General features: G+C 33.9%; 1 protein-coding gene across 1 annotated transcript; it reads right to left on the bottom strand.

Annotated features, from left to right (window-relative positions):
* Nucleotides 1-3,235: 3,235 nt before the first annotated feature.
* LOC112523387 (SNF1-related protein kinase regulatory subunit beta-2-like) lies at nt 3,236-9,509 on the bottom strand. Its single transcript, XM_025132976.1, has 4 exons — nt 8,841-9,509; nt 7,314-7,489; nt 6,871-7,033; nt 3,236-3,842 (listed from the first exon to the last, which is right to left on the bottom strand). The coding sequence occupies exons 1-4, from the start codon at nt 9,048-9,050 to the stop codon at nt 3,516-3,518; spliced, it is 876 nt and encodes a 291-aa protein (XP_024988744.1). The 5' UTR covers nt 9,051-9,509; the 3' UTR covers nt 3,236-3,515.
* Between the last annotated feature and the right edge of the window lie 5,774 nt (nt 9,510-15,283).

The raw sequence follows: 15,283 nt of genomic DNA, 5'->3' as shown, positions 1-15,283 counted from the left end.
TAGTAGTACTTAACATGTAAACTACTTTTAGAGTGGCTAGTAGAAAGTGCATCTTCTTCTGTCATCATCTAAAATCCATACCCTCAAACTTCTCCACTTTGGTGGACTTGTTGGTCATGTCTCTCATGGATTGTTCAGTCGTCGTGTTCACATAAAACAAAAATATCACTTAAAGATTGTTAGGGATTGGGAGTACAGTGAGAAAAAAAATGAGCATTTAACTTGCATAAAACTTGAGATAGCGTGAGAGCTCGCTTTCCTTTAGTGATATTATGACCCCAAATCTGCCTAGATATCACGAAATTCAGTCGAGGATAATCTCAAATTATAGTCCAGATTTTGGTAGAAATATTTCCTTTTAAACTTAGAGAACCGTAGTCGCTCTTATTTTAATCCCAAGAATAAGTCCCCAATATATGATTGTTGGAAATAAGTAGTGGATGGTTACAAATATGGCAGTTACATATTAGTGACAAACCATCAGCTAGATAGAGCTGAACACAAGCAACAATCCCTTTACCGAGCTGAACACAAGCAACAATCCTTTAGCAAGTCCAACACTAGTGAACCATCAGCAAGTTGGACACTAGTGAACTATCAACCAGTTGAACTTTTAGCGACGTGAACATCAGTGAACCATTAGTGAGTTAAACACAAGTGTCTCATCAGCTAGATAGAGAGCTGAACACAAATGGCCAGCCTTCAGCGTGTTGAACCCAAGTGTACCATCACCTAGATAGAAAATTGAACATAAGTGGCCAACCTTCAGCATGTTGAACACAAGTGTACCATCTTCTAGATAGAGTTGAACACAACTACTAATAACATTCTGACTAAAAACGCAAGGCTCGTACGTTTTGTCGTGATCAAAGAACCGGTAGTGAAGAACCCAATTTCTTGTCGTGACTCAGTAGCGAATGTGCACGGGTCGTGCACTGCCTTCTGTTCCCAAGCACAGATAATCTACTTCTGATGACCAAAAATGCACGACCCATGCACTGTCCTCTGCCACTTAGATCCTCGCCACACAAAGTCATCCAACAATCTTGGTTTCTAGTTAACTTACACAAGTATGCATTTCACAACTCCTAGCATGTTTTATAGCTTAGCTACCAACCCCATTGTTCTCTTGTGAATCTAGTTATATAAAATGACATGATGATTTCACTAAAATCACATGGGATTACAACATTTAGGTTTATAGGACGCCACCACATTCTAAGTATCCTAATAGACTGCTTTATAAGACTTAATTCATAGGACCAAGAAATAAAACCTCCTATCTAAAGGCGTTGTAATAAGTTTATAGGACGCTTTTGGGTGTCTCAACAAGTTTTTTTATGACACTTTAAATACAAAACGTCGCATCAACTATTTTATAGGACACTTTTGATAAAATGTCTTGTAATCCCATCTTTTTATAAAACACTTGTTTTTTTCAAATAGTGTTGTATAAAATAACTAATACAGTTTTTTTCTATTAAAAAAACGCCTTAAAAACTTGTTACGATGCCCAAAAGCATCCTATAAACTTATTACAACATATGTAGATTCCACGCTTTATTTTTTTTGTCCTATAAATTAAATATTATGAAGCAATCTATTAAGATGCTTAGAAATTTTTACGTCCTGTAAACCCAATTTTGAATAGTCAGAGATAGAATAATTGGTGGAAAATTTTGAAGTGACTAATTCCTGGAAATTGGGAAGCATCGAGAACTGGGGAATTTACCTGTGTCTTCTATGGCGAGGAGTTAAAGGACCAAAAGACCCTATGAAGCTTCACTGTTCCCTAGGATTGGCTTCCGAATCTTGGGTCCGGGCCATCTCTACTTCGTGTGCTCTATTTTTATCAGAAGGCAATATAAATGTAGTGACAACAATGTACGTCCAAATCCCTTCAGTATCTCGAATCTTTATTCTATCAAAATTCGAAACTCTTTTAAGATAAAATGATTTCATAGTGAACATAAATACACGATCTTTATCCAATAAAACCATTTTTCTAGCATTATTTAAAAAATAAATTAAAAAAAAAATATTTGATGACCAAACAAAATTAGTGTCACTATCTACCACCACCTTTCCACTGCAGAGCATTTTACACCAAAAAAATAGAACAAAAACATGCTCCCAAAGGATGGTGATGGTACTACGCTTTAATCGTGGCCGGCAGATAAATACATATAGACAAATTCTTGATCATGCCTACATAAAGTTGTTGCATCTACACTACCCTCTTTTCATTAATGGCTTAATGGTTTAGAAACTCCGTTCAAAATATATCGTAGAAAACCGTATTTAGAAGACATACAAAATGTTTTAAGCATCCTTAACAATCGTTGCAATAAATTTTTAAGACGTCTTAACAAGTTTTTAAAACAATTTAGAAATAAAAATCCTTATTAACTCTTTTGTAATATTATTTGAAAAAAGTGGTGTGAAAACGAGTGTCGTATAAAACGATATTTTGATAGAATATTTTTTGAATATGATAATAGTATATTTATTTCAAAGGGTGTTCTAAGAAACTATTTGGGACGTCGAAAAACATTTTATAAAGTTATTACAACAGTTTTACGTATGACACACATTGTTTGATGGTATAAACTTGGGTGGCGTTCGATTCGATGGAATTTGAACGAATAAAAATGGTGAATTTCATAGACCAAATTTCATTCATGTTTAGTTCATTTTGAGATCTAGAATAGAATTTCAATTGTATAAATTCTTTGGATTTTAGTAAGGAATGTCAAATTCCATTTCGTCTTAACGACTATTACTCTTCCATAGTTTATCTAATCTATTTCAACTCACTATGACAATCTTGCCACCATCGTCGCCACCACACCACCACCACCATCGTCTTTGCCGCCGCTATACCACACCACCATCATTACCGCCATCTCTGCCACCGCACCACCTCTGTCATTACCACTAATTAATATTATCACTAATTCTACCATTATATAGCATTTATTTATTAACTAATAAAGTATGAAAATATTATGAAGGGTATATGGGTAATTTATAACTATTTTATTATAATTCCAAAAATATATTTAATTAAAGAACCAAACAAACAAACTCCATTTCTTTTGACATATTTCTTTCCATTTACTGCCAACCAAACACATGATCAAACCTCATTAAAAAGTTGATTTTCCAAAATAAAATTCCGATCCTGCCAAAGTGATAAAAGCTTTTAAAAGTTGGTTCTTCAAGATAAGAACGAAGACAAAGTTGGTTTATTTTGTTACAATTTGCCAACAGCTGTAAATCTTTGAATTCCCTGCCATGATGAATCGTATTCCACATGATAGTAGGTACACATAAAGCTCAAAAATCTTTAAGCTGAAGATGGGTAATGGCATCCACAAATCCTCTTGAAACACACACCCATCCATCCATCAAGGACGAAGAACCAAGGATCGAAAACACAACTCCATTCCTTCCTGCTGGCTGTTTCTAAACACAGTTTTCACTTGCATAAAAACGGATTTTTAAGTTTGCTGTCATTGTTGTATAGACTTGTAGAGAACCACGGTCACATACTTGGATAGGAAACGATGAGTGGATCCAAGGGCCACGACAGAATCGCTACTCCTGCCTTTTTGCATATACAGATGGTTTATAACCACATGCTGAGGTCTGGAGGAAGGCGGTGGGATCTCCATGTGGGGCGAGGGGGCATTCAGCAGTGTCATCTGGAGATGTGGTGGTACTAATGGTGGCTCCTTTGCATAGTCCTCGCAACCAAGTTGCAGATTATTGTAGCTTGAATCTGGGGATTGAGGAGGTTCAAAACCAGAAATGCTTTGAATGTCTTCAGGTACGTATTCCTGTGCCAGATACTAGAAAAGATTAATAGGATGATTTACTTTTTGTGTCCATCTTCCTAAATAAAACTTGTTAGGTTGCCTAACAAAGCAAAAACAACTTATTGTAATGCTTTCAGACAAGACATAAGTTTTTCGTCATATAAACTTAAAATCCTTTCAAGTATTCAAAAAGACGCATGTGAGTTGTGAAGACCCATTCGATTGTACAGACTTCTGATACCGAAACCTCAAACCTAAATACACGTTTGGTAATGTTGGACTACCTTAATTAGAGGCTACTCACTGTAACAAAATTGGTCTTTTAGGACGTCCAACCATCCTTGGGCATACAAACAAAGGCTTCAAAGTTTATAGGAGCAGGAACCATGCATCCCATCTAAAGGTAGAGTAAATTGTTACGAAGTTAGATGACCTAACAAGTTTTATCAGTGAAGTAGACAACGTAACAGGACACAAAAAGTAAACTGTCCTATTAACCTTTTTATAGAACTGTTTTGAGAACTGTCCTATTAGCCTTTCATATACAAGTCATTTTTTAGAAGTGTCATGTAAAAAACGCTAATAGAATGATTTACTTCTTTTTTGTCTTGTTAGGTTGCCCGACTTCGTATATAGAACTTTTTGACTGCCTAACTTCATCCTAACAACTTATTGTAACGCCTTTAGATAGGATGCCGGTTTTTGGTCCTATAAAATCAAAAGCCCAATTAAGTACTCTATTAGGATGCATGAAGGCCCACTATGTTGTAGTGACTTCCGCTACCGACTACCTCAAACCTAAATACTTTCCAAGTTTCATCATCACATGGATTCTTTAGTCAGATATTCAGCTTCAAAAGTTTTATAATGTATTTTGAGTAGTGAAAGATGTCAAATTTTCTACTCAACTCAACTAAAATGAACCCATTTGCTGCTCAAAGAGACAAGTGAACTCCGTTTATGAATAGCGCATATCCAAGAACACTTACATCATACAGACAAGGATGGGATTTTAAACCACTTGACCTATCTTTTTAATCCGAAGTGGGAAGCGTCTTTTCTTTGTTAGAAACACACTAAGAAATGGACATTACTATTTGATCACTTATTTTTCTTCAACAAGTATGTCAAACTGGACCACAATACTATTTCACCGCTTACGTTGAGACAGAGGGAGTATTTTGTATTGCCGGACATGCACTTATGAATGTATGAGATCCAGCTATCGGCTGCATACAAGTACAAGTAAAGTGGCCGGCACTTGCATGTGTGTGTGTATGTGTATGTATGCATGTATGTCTGTATATATATAGACCTCGGCTTTTAAGCAAGGAATAACTACAAATTTTGCATGTTAACCCTTTGTCTACATTGGGATACTTGGCTTGAAATTTTTTCCAAAAAAAGATGCATGAGAAATTTCCATACCTCGCTCGAGACCAGGAGCATATATAGAAGTAGGAAACTAAATAAAATCATCTTTGTTGTACCGACTACGGATCAAATTCCTCTAAATAATCATCTTAAGTGCATACTATGAGCGCAGGATTTGCCATATTGATTACCACCCAATTCCTAAAACCAAGCCGGATATATGGGCATATTTTGTTTTTATTATTATATCAGAGGAGCAAGTGTAATCTGTGGTTGATTATGTGGTCACATGATTGAACTGCTAAAAGGGAAAAGATGACGTGCATTTAGAAACAGAGGGACTACAAGTAAATAGAAAAAATATACAGATTACTTCCCGTAAATTAGCAAATATATAATAGAAGGATACCTGCTGCTGATGAATGAAAAGAACAACACATCCATAAACCAGATTGCGCGACTACTACTAAAAAGAAAACAAAAAAATAACAAACTAGGACACCACATGTATGATTTATCTAATCAGGGACCACATCGAAGTTCCAAAATCTGTATACGTTTAAAAAATGAGTAAGATGTTACACGAGATGGGACATTATAACAGCTAGTACAGTAACAGATTTTATATTTTTGGCTCGTGAAATCAGGACAGCATCCAAATGCACGACAACATACTTTAAGATGGTATTAAAACCAGAGGTTCTATGTTATAAGTTACTTTGGTGGTATTTCATAGAAATAAATGAATAGCAGAATGATCAAGAATTCCAAATGGTTGACACATCAGTATGCATCATGTAATGAATCACTACGAGACAAACTGAACCGTTCAGAGGCTGTTTGACAATTGCTGAATGGTTTGGTGCAGAATGATTAAGTGGTTCTCATGATATAGTGCAAAATGAAATATAATTGTTTGGTAATTGTGTACAATGAGATTAGGGCTCTTAATGGTTAAGGGAGATCCAGGATACAAAATCATTCAGAGGGTTTTAGAACCTAAAGGCAGACTTTTTTTTGCCAAACAAGATTCACCTCTTAACAATTCAGAGGTTGCCTCTTAATGGAACTATTAAGAGGTAAACGAACAACCCTAATAAGATCCATTCGGATGGAGAAACAAACAATTTTAATGAAACGATATTTGAACAAATAGAGGCATACACATAAACCATATGCAAGAGAAGATGAAGAATCAAGGCAGAAGGAATCAAGATGGATTACGCCTTTTTGAATGTCCTAAATCGACTTTATTATATATTTCGTAAAAAGTTCCCAACTTTCTATGTCTATAAATGAAATGAATGAAATCCCAACTACAGTTCATATCCTAATCATCAACTTCTTGCAAAAAGTGAGAGTCATGTGAAAGATTTGAAGGAGTTACGGTGGATATCTACCTACGAGAGGACAAGAAGAGTTTTGTATCAGTCTACAACCAAAGAATACCATTCAAAAATACACACCTAACCACATTTTGTACTCGTGAAAAAAGAGTGCAAGATATTAAGCAAAAGTAACCCACGTATTATCTATATGTACCGAGCCTTGCAATTCAAATGATTGTCACAAAATCAAGTGAATCTGCCTCGTTTTAAGCTGTTGACATCAGGCCTTCTCATCTTGCCAATTTGACTTTATATATGTAAATTTAGGGAAATTGGATGTCAAATACCTGCAAATCTAAGATGTTGCAAGTGTTGCCTGCTTCATCTTGTGTCCACGGTACATCAGGGGAATACCTCCATTGTCCATCAACAACAAATCTGTACTGGTAAACGCCTGAAGGCAGAACCTTTAATATGATGAAATCTTTCCCAGATTTCTGCAAGGGTTTCCTGGTCAAGAAGAGAGCATCAAATAGCTATATACAGGGTCATATATTATTCTGAAACAAATTCTTATGTTCTATCACCGCACAAACTTTGAGCAAACTTTATCCTTTCATTTAGCACACTTTGCACAAATCAGGGGTCTTCACAGAAACAGCCACTTTACCCTTTGGGATAGAGGTCAGGTCCACATAATCCCCAATCGCACCTCTCCGGGTGTGATACTGAGTTTGTTTGATTTAGTTTGGGTTTTTAGATAAGTAGACAAAAAACCTCTGTGTTTTACCTTGTCTTCCAATTGTCCCATGATCCTTCCACAGCAACTTCCTTGCCATCGTAACTCCAGGTAATCATTGTTGGGATTCCTTGCTCACTCATCATGTCCTCATAGCTGGAGGAGGTGTGCATCCATGAATTGTTTGGCTGCATCTCATCAGGTCTTTGTAAAGGAGCAACAGGTACCTGAAAAACTCGTAAAAATGCAAAAGATCAGAACCTTTAAATATTCTTCACAAGATAAAAAGACTGCAACTCCCACTTTACTGTAATGGATCTCTTTGCATTTTTGTATACTGTCAGAGTATACAACTTTATCTACATTTTGGGCATGCAAACTTGATACAAAACGGATTCTTTTTCTTAGCAGGTAAGATTGGCATGAGGGAGAGCAACTCTATCTACACACCCAAAAAAAGTAGTCGGTTCATCCGAAAAATAGGCCTTTTATCAAACCCCAATAATTAAATATACATTTGAACAGAAAAAGAAAAGATAAAGAAATCTACTCTCTTCCGTTTGCAAAATATAAGATCACTTTAATGTTCAACTACAGAACTAGGTGAATGTTTTCTGTGTTTGAACTTCAAATCAGTAAATCACTCTTTTCTACAGATGGGTTTCGAACTTTTTAACATCTGTAAGAAAATTAATTTAATGAAATTACATCCCCATATATAAAAGTAGGATTGCTTTTTGTATTGAATGTTGATAAATGCAATCATTGCAGAGAAATTAGGCTAAACGAACAGCTAAAAGCATGTTTGCTAGGGACCAAACAAAAGGCAAAATTCATTACATCTTAATACCATGGCCTGTAGACTACTACTTGAGCTGATCAAACAGAACTAAGTTCATCAAAATCATGGGATGCATAGTCATATGAATTAGGGTTAATCAAATTACAATCCAAATAGCCACAAAGCCGTCAGCATGTCAATAACTAGCCATGCCTACAATCATAACTGCTGATCAAACTTCAGGACTCACAGGGCAGTAACTCTAGTTGATGATGTCCTATCTAGTCAGCAAATTTATATTGAAGAGCTTAAATGTTTTAAAAAAGAAATCAAAAACTACAAGTCCAAATACCCACAAAAGCAGCACCCAGAAACCAAATTCTCACACACTAGTAATTTGACAGATAAGCATATCAAACCAGACACATTTTCTTGAAAACCCCAAATCCAACAATATGCTAACTTGCAGTTGAACAGCTGATAAATCGATCTCCCAACACAAACACACACCAAAGTGAAAAACAGAAATAACGATAGGAGGACAATGAAAACAAGAAAGAATGCAAGATGCATCATCACAAGAAAAAGACAAAGAAATTGCAAAGATTTTCCAGATCTACGATATCAGTTGCATTATAAAGCAACCCATCAAATTTTGCAGGATACGAATCTACTGTATCATTGTTATTGTTGGTATTATTCAAAATCAAATCACACTAATGGGTATTTAATAAAGAAAAAAAAAAGGGGGTAGCAAATAAGGGCGAAAAACCTAAGATCAAAAATAAGAAATTCACCTGGGGAGTGAACATCAATGGAGAGCCAGAAACCCTAGGGCTTGGAGGAGGAGAGTGACCCATGAACTCACCGTCATCACCAGCACGAGCAATATAGTTAACGTGCGCACCTTCAACGTCCTGGGCAGTCACGTCGTTGCCAATAGAAGAGGTGCTACCACCATCACCACCGGCACCACCACCATCTTCTCTACCATTTATGTTCCCCATTTTAATGGATAAAAAGGGGGAAAAAAGAAAGGAAGAAATAAAAGAAACTAAAAAGACCCCAACTTTCAGAATCAGAATAAAAAGATTCTTTCAAAAAGAAAAGCAAAATATTGAGCTTCTACAAAGCCACCCGACCACTAAATCTCAGTAATTATTAAAGAATTGAATTAAGCTTTTGCATAATCAGGAACACTGAATATGAAAACAAGAATCTGGTTGAACTTTTCCCCATTGAAATTTGATTGATGTTACTGCACTGTCTCTATGTGGGTGTGGGTGTGGGTGTGTGAGAGAGAGAGAGGAAGGGATGGGCTGAAGAACAGAGAAAGAGAAAGCAAGGGAATCTGAAGACAGAGAGAGATGGAGGAGATGAGGGTAATGTCAAGGGGATGATGCAGACTCGATATTTTCTTTCTTAGAAAATCATTGAGATGGACAAAGATTATGCTGCACTTGAATTGTTACAAAAGCGTTCATTTAATTCCTAAGAGATCCATTCATGCGATTAAATTCCATTACCAACTTTGAATCAATATCTTACACCACAATGTTAATACCATCTTTGAAAATATCAAATTTGATGTTAAATAACTATAATACAACATTAAATTTGATCTAATCAATAATAAGATACTAAATTTGATGTAATACTAAGCATCTATATCGACTAAAAAATAAAAAAAAGTGAATTGGTGATACCCTCTAAAGACCATCTCTCTCTCCATATATATATATATATATATATATATATATATATAGACTTGGGATCATGTGAGACCAGCCTGTTTTCGTGAGACCCGTGAGACCAGCATTTTACACTTGAAACTTCACAGCAAAAATGCTGTGAAGGTGACTTTTTAAAACCTTCACAGTGTTTTTGCTGTGAAGGTTCGACTTTTTAAAACCTTCACAGTGTTTTTACTGTGAAGGTTACGTGTAAAAACGTGGTCTCACGGGTCTCACGAAAACAGGCTGGTCTCACGTGAACCCAACCCTATATATATACATATATATATATATATATATAAAAGGGTCCATTCAAAAAATAACTAATTAGTTTGTGATAATCGTGAGATCTAATCTCAATCATAAATTAAAGGTTAAATTAAAAAATTAATAATTTTTAAAATTTTAACTAAAAATATTAATTAAGGACATTTTAATCATTATATATTTCTCCTCTCTTCTCTCTTCTCTCTCCTCTCAACCCTCTACAACGAACACCATATTTACACATGATGCACACTGTGATACATTTTATAAAATAACGAAAAAACACAGTGTGATACACTTGGTAAAGAAAACATTATATGATATATTGTGTTACACTTCGTAAAACAACAAAAATATATTGTAATACACTTCGTATAACGACAAAAATACATTGTGATATACACTCTGATACTAGATCCGGTTGATGAATACAACTGTGATACCATTATGTTGCCAGTGCGATACCCAATAACTTTTAACAGTAAAAAATTATATATTAATTTTCTTAATTGTAACTTCATATAAAGAAACTTCCATAATTTGTTTGATTAATAAGGAAACAGTATCAATATCTTTGATTGATAACCTTTAAAAAGATATTAATAAAAATTACTAATACACCCTTTTTCTTAATTAAGGTAATACAATTAATATAATAAAATGATTGGCTCATATTGGACCTTACAGTTACCACAAACTAATTACTTCACATTTGATTAGACTTATTATATATATATATATATATATGGGTTGGTTTATTTGTTAATCATATGTTTGGTATTAGTTATTTGAATGAATCGTGACCTTTAATTTTTTTAATCCATGGACTAAMACATCGTTGGCATTTTCGTAATAATAGTAAAATGAATGTGTGATATGTTGTAATGAACAATGGTGAATAGGGTAAAATGGAAAAAGATCATGAGCTTTTATTATGTACCGATTTTAGTTCCTAGGAATCTCTCCTTCATCGTTTTGAGATTGAAATTTGTGAACCAGGTTCACTAATGAACATCATGTGAACTGTATTCACTAATGAACATGTCATTCAAAACAACAGAAATAAAGAAATCATCTAAATTAATATATTGAATGGTATTGTATAGATTTTGATTATCCATCATTCAAATTAATTTGAATATAACAATTGAGAATCTTGAAAATGATGATATAATCATCATCCGTAATAACAAGCAATTAATTCTTTTTTAACATCTCATTTAATATAATAAAGTATCTTACAAATGAAAGTTATTTATGTACTCTTAATCATCGACTCTAATATTTGAAGTAACCATGACTAAAGAATGGTTGTGATTGGGCCAACGAGTTCACAAAATTAACAACATTCTTTGGTTAATGAAAGATCTTCCCTACACACACACACACTCACACACACACACACACACACATATATATATATATATATCCATAAGTTCATTTGAGAATCATCAAATATATGAGAAATAGAGAAGTGATCCTAGACCTTCCACTAAATAATTAACGGTCAGGATTTTAGGGGTTGATTGTGCAGCACTAGATAATTAAGTTGCAAGGTAAAAAATTATGCAAAAGATAAATGGGCAATTTTCGTAACTTTTGCAAATATGTGGCAACAAATTATAATATATGCATATGTAAACCCATGTGATTCACATATTGACTATATGTGCATATGTGTACCCGTATGGTTCACATATTGACTATGTGTGCATATGTAAACCCGCGTGATTCACATATTGATTATATGTGCATATGTAAAATCGGGTGATTCATATATGAACTATATATGTATATGTGAATGCATGTGATTCATATATGAACTATTTAACTTATTCATATATGAACTATATATGCATTTGTGAACCAATGTGATTCACATTTAAAATAATAAATTCTCTTACGATATCAATTGTTTTCTTTGTTAGCATATATAATATTATAGTTTTAGGATCAAAATCAACATGTTGCTCAAGATCGCTTTTTGGATTTGGATTCAAACTGAAAGAATATGATATTTGATCGAGAAAGAATTAAGAAATTTGATAATTTTGATAATCTTTGCACAATATATGATCGAGAAGGAATCAAGAAAAAATCGATGATAGAATTGACATTAAACTTAATTTGATTTGTTAGAATCGTTAATGGATCGGGATCATATATCGGCGACTAGACATATATTGATGTCATCGACAATGACGGTGTATTGATCATATATGGCCGATGCGTTCTGCTAATTACCATATTGCCCTTCATTCAATAAAATTTGATCATTTAATCTAAGGGTTAGGAATCACGTCTCTATTTCTCATATACTTAGTGTTTCTCGTTTAAACATCTTCATATATATATATATATATATATAGAGAGAGAGAGAGAGGGAGGTCTATGGGAAAACTCCAAAAAATGAAAAACCGAGAAACATCCTAGTAACCATTCATCTAGAAAAGTATGTATATGTGCATATAAGTAATTGAAGCACAAATGCACATCGTCCAGATGAATGATTACCGGGTGTGTTTTAGTTTTTTTTTTTTTTTTTTTTTTTGTGTGTGTGTGCAGTTTACCCCTAAACCTGACCCTATATATAGAGGTTATGTCATGTGAGGACCAAAATAAGTTGAGGATCTTGAGGATTAATCTAATCCATAGATTAAAAAAAAATCAAGAGTCGTTACAAAAAAAAAAACATATTTGTAATAGAAACAAACATTAAAGGGTATTTTTGTCAAATTGTTTGAAAGCTTCTTGTACAAAAATTTCATTTCCTTGTAATATCACTTTTCAATCTAGTATGATGAAATTTAAAGAGGACCATATTGGCCTCTTGCTTTCTAGTTCAATTTTATTTTCTTATGTTTTTATTCATACTTATGGGAGATTGTTAGACTCAATAATTCTGATTTGTAAAAGTCTGAAAAAGCCTAAGTGTTGGAAAACCAGAAGGCGCATGCAGAGGAACCAGTAGCCGCAACTAGAAGCATCTACATAGCAAACCAGAGGCTTTGTCTTAATCCAGATTACATCTTTGGTCTGACCAACAACTTCAAGTGAACAAGTGGTGCAGCTCACGTGGCTTTAATCGTTCCTGCCTAAATTCTGTTAGAGCACTTTTACACGTGGAAGGCTCCCATTGGTGTATGCTTTGACTTTCCATTTACAGACTATAAATAGGAGCTCATACTTAGTTTATTTGTATGAATCAAGTCTCATATCTTTCACACTTGTAATTTTCTATACTATAAGATCCTTACTATCATACAAGTGTAATTTGAGTTTAATCAATATACATGATAAGGTCAATGCTATTACAAACAGATTTATGACCTTCTTACATTGTTCTGCATCTTAATTGTTTTACCATATTTTGATCTCTTATTGCTTCCGCTCTTATATTTGATTAATAGATCATAATTGAGAAATCTGGAACCAACAAGTACAAGTTCTAAAGACGTCAGAGATCTAGATTAGTGGACTCAGAGTTCAGATAGAAACTTCGATTGGACTTAATCAGAGTTTGGGAATTAGCATTTCAACTTTGTGTTCCACAACTCTTGGATGTTTAAGACATAAAGACTTGAGGATACTAGAAAACATGTCATGTTATGATTAGTCATTCTTGTATTTGTCATGTAACTTTAATCTTTCTTATCTTGTATATATAGTGGTAGTTGAGAGTTTGTTAGAGTAATCTTTTTGATGTAATTCACTGAGTAATCTTTTGTAATAATCATCTCTCTAAGATTCTCTATGTACTGAAAAATTCAAGACTAATGACATGCCGAATTTTGTGATCTAATCTACATTTTTCTTATTTATGTGATTGAATATATTATTGTAATTGTTTTTAAGATCAATTTGGGGAACATCAATTGATATCAGAGCATACAACTGCAATTTGGAAGAATTTGTCTCGACTGAATTCAAGATCTCAATTGTTTTGTGAAAATTCTTGTTTCTTGAATTATTTCAATTCAAATACTGATCACACTTGATCAATTCGCTGTGATTTCACTCTGATTAGTTTCTTGGTCGATTTCTTTGAATTTTTCACATTCAATTGAATAAATCATTATTCTTTGATCTTAATATTTCGAAATAATACATTAGTATTGGTTCTGAAATCAAGCCACCTGCTCTTTTCTTTAGAGAATATCAACAATGGAAAATTCGTATGATTCAGTTTTAGATAATATTGATGAGGATTTGATGAAATCTATTATTAATGGGTCGTATGAAGTTTTCATTGAAATTCTTGTTGTTCCTGAAACTGATGATACTCTAGCAATTCCTGAATCAAGAATTAAAAAGGATGTAAAATCATATAATATTGAAGAAAGAAAGAGAGCAAAGACCAATAAAAGGGCATTAACTCTACTAATCATGACATTGCCAAAGGAAATTTTCAATAGGGTTGGCAATTTGAAATCAACCTAGGAAATGCGGGATGAAGTAGAGGCTCATATGCAGGGTGGGTAGATAGCACTTCAAAATAAGCTTAATGCATGTATAGGTGCTTATGAGGGTTTTAAAGCCAAAGAGTCTGAATTGCTATCTGACACATATAACAGATCCAATGATGTGCTAAATGAACTAAGAAGAAATAGGGCTCACAAAACTAACTCTTAAGTTAAAATCAACTTTTTGAAGAACCTTAGATAAGAATGAGATAGTTTTTTGAGAATCTTCAGATGACTAAGAATTGGCTAAAAGACCATTCATGACATTTATGGAATTCTTAATCAACATGAACATAAAGTCAAAGAAAGAATGGCAGAAAAAAAGTAAGTTTCTGAATCTTTGGCTTTAATCTTTGAAAGAAAGTTTAAAGTTAGTTCCAAGCATTATAGGTCCTCTTCTTCCAAAATTATTGAAGTCCCCGAGATAACTTCAAAATCTTGTTCTGAAGATGAAGATGAAGATTTAGAGATGAAAAAGATGGCAGAAAAACTTACAGTGTTGACCAGGGCTTTCAACAAATTTTTTGGCAAAAGTATTCTAGTATATATGAATCAAAGATTGGTTAGAAAAGCGAGAAGAAAAAAACATACATAGAAAGAAGAATATGAAGTGCCAGGGTGTTACAATTGTGATAACCTGGGCATTTTGCAAGAGAATGCTTCAAGAGACGCCTTGGTGTTGGTTAAGAACTCAAATTACTATTTTAGAAAAATGTAGATTGCCAAGAAGAAGGAACAAGGCCAATGGTTGATGGCTGAAGAAGAAAACTAGTTGGA

The sequence above is a fragment of the Cynara cardunculus genome, assembly GCF_001531365.2.
Source record: "Cynara cardunculus var. scolymus isolate 2C chromosome LG 12, CcrdV1, whole genome shotgun sequence".
Classification (NCBI taxonomy): Eukaryota; Viridiplantae; Streptophyta; class Magnoliopsida; order Asterales; family Asteraceae; genus Cynara; species Cynara cardunculus.
Note: the sequence above shows the minus strand (reverse complement) of the source record. Positions and strands in the feature narration are given on the sequence as shown.

What these genes read in the sequence shown, in the direction of transcription:
- LOC112523387 (XM_025132976.1), bottom strand. Translation starts at nt 9,050, where the DNA reads ATGGGGAACATAAATGGTAGAGAAGATGGTGGTGGTGCCGGTGGTGAT. An exon ending in CATTGATGTTCACTCCCCAG is followed by an intron (nt 7,490 to 8,840) that starts GTGAATTTCTTA and finishes CGAGTTTTTCAG; the next exon opens with GTACCTGTTGCTCCTTTACA. An exon ending in GCAACATCTTAGATTTGCAG is followed by an intron (nt 3,843 to 6,870) that starts GTATTTGACATC and finishes TATCTGGCACAG; the next exon opens with GAATACGTACCTGAAGACAT.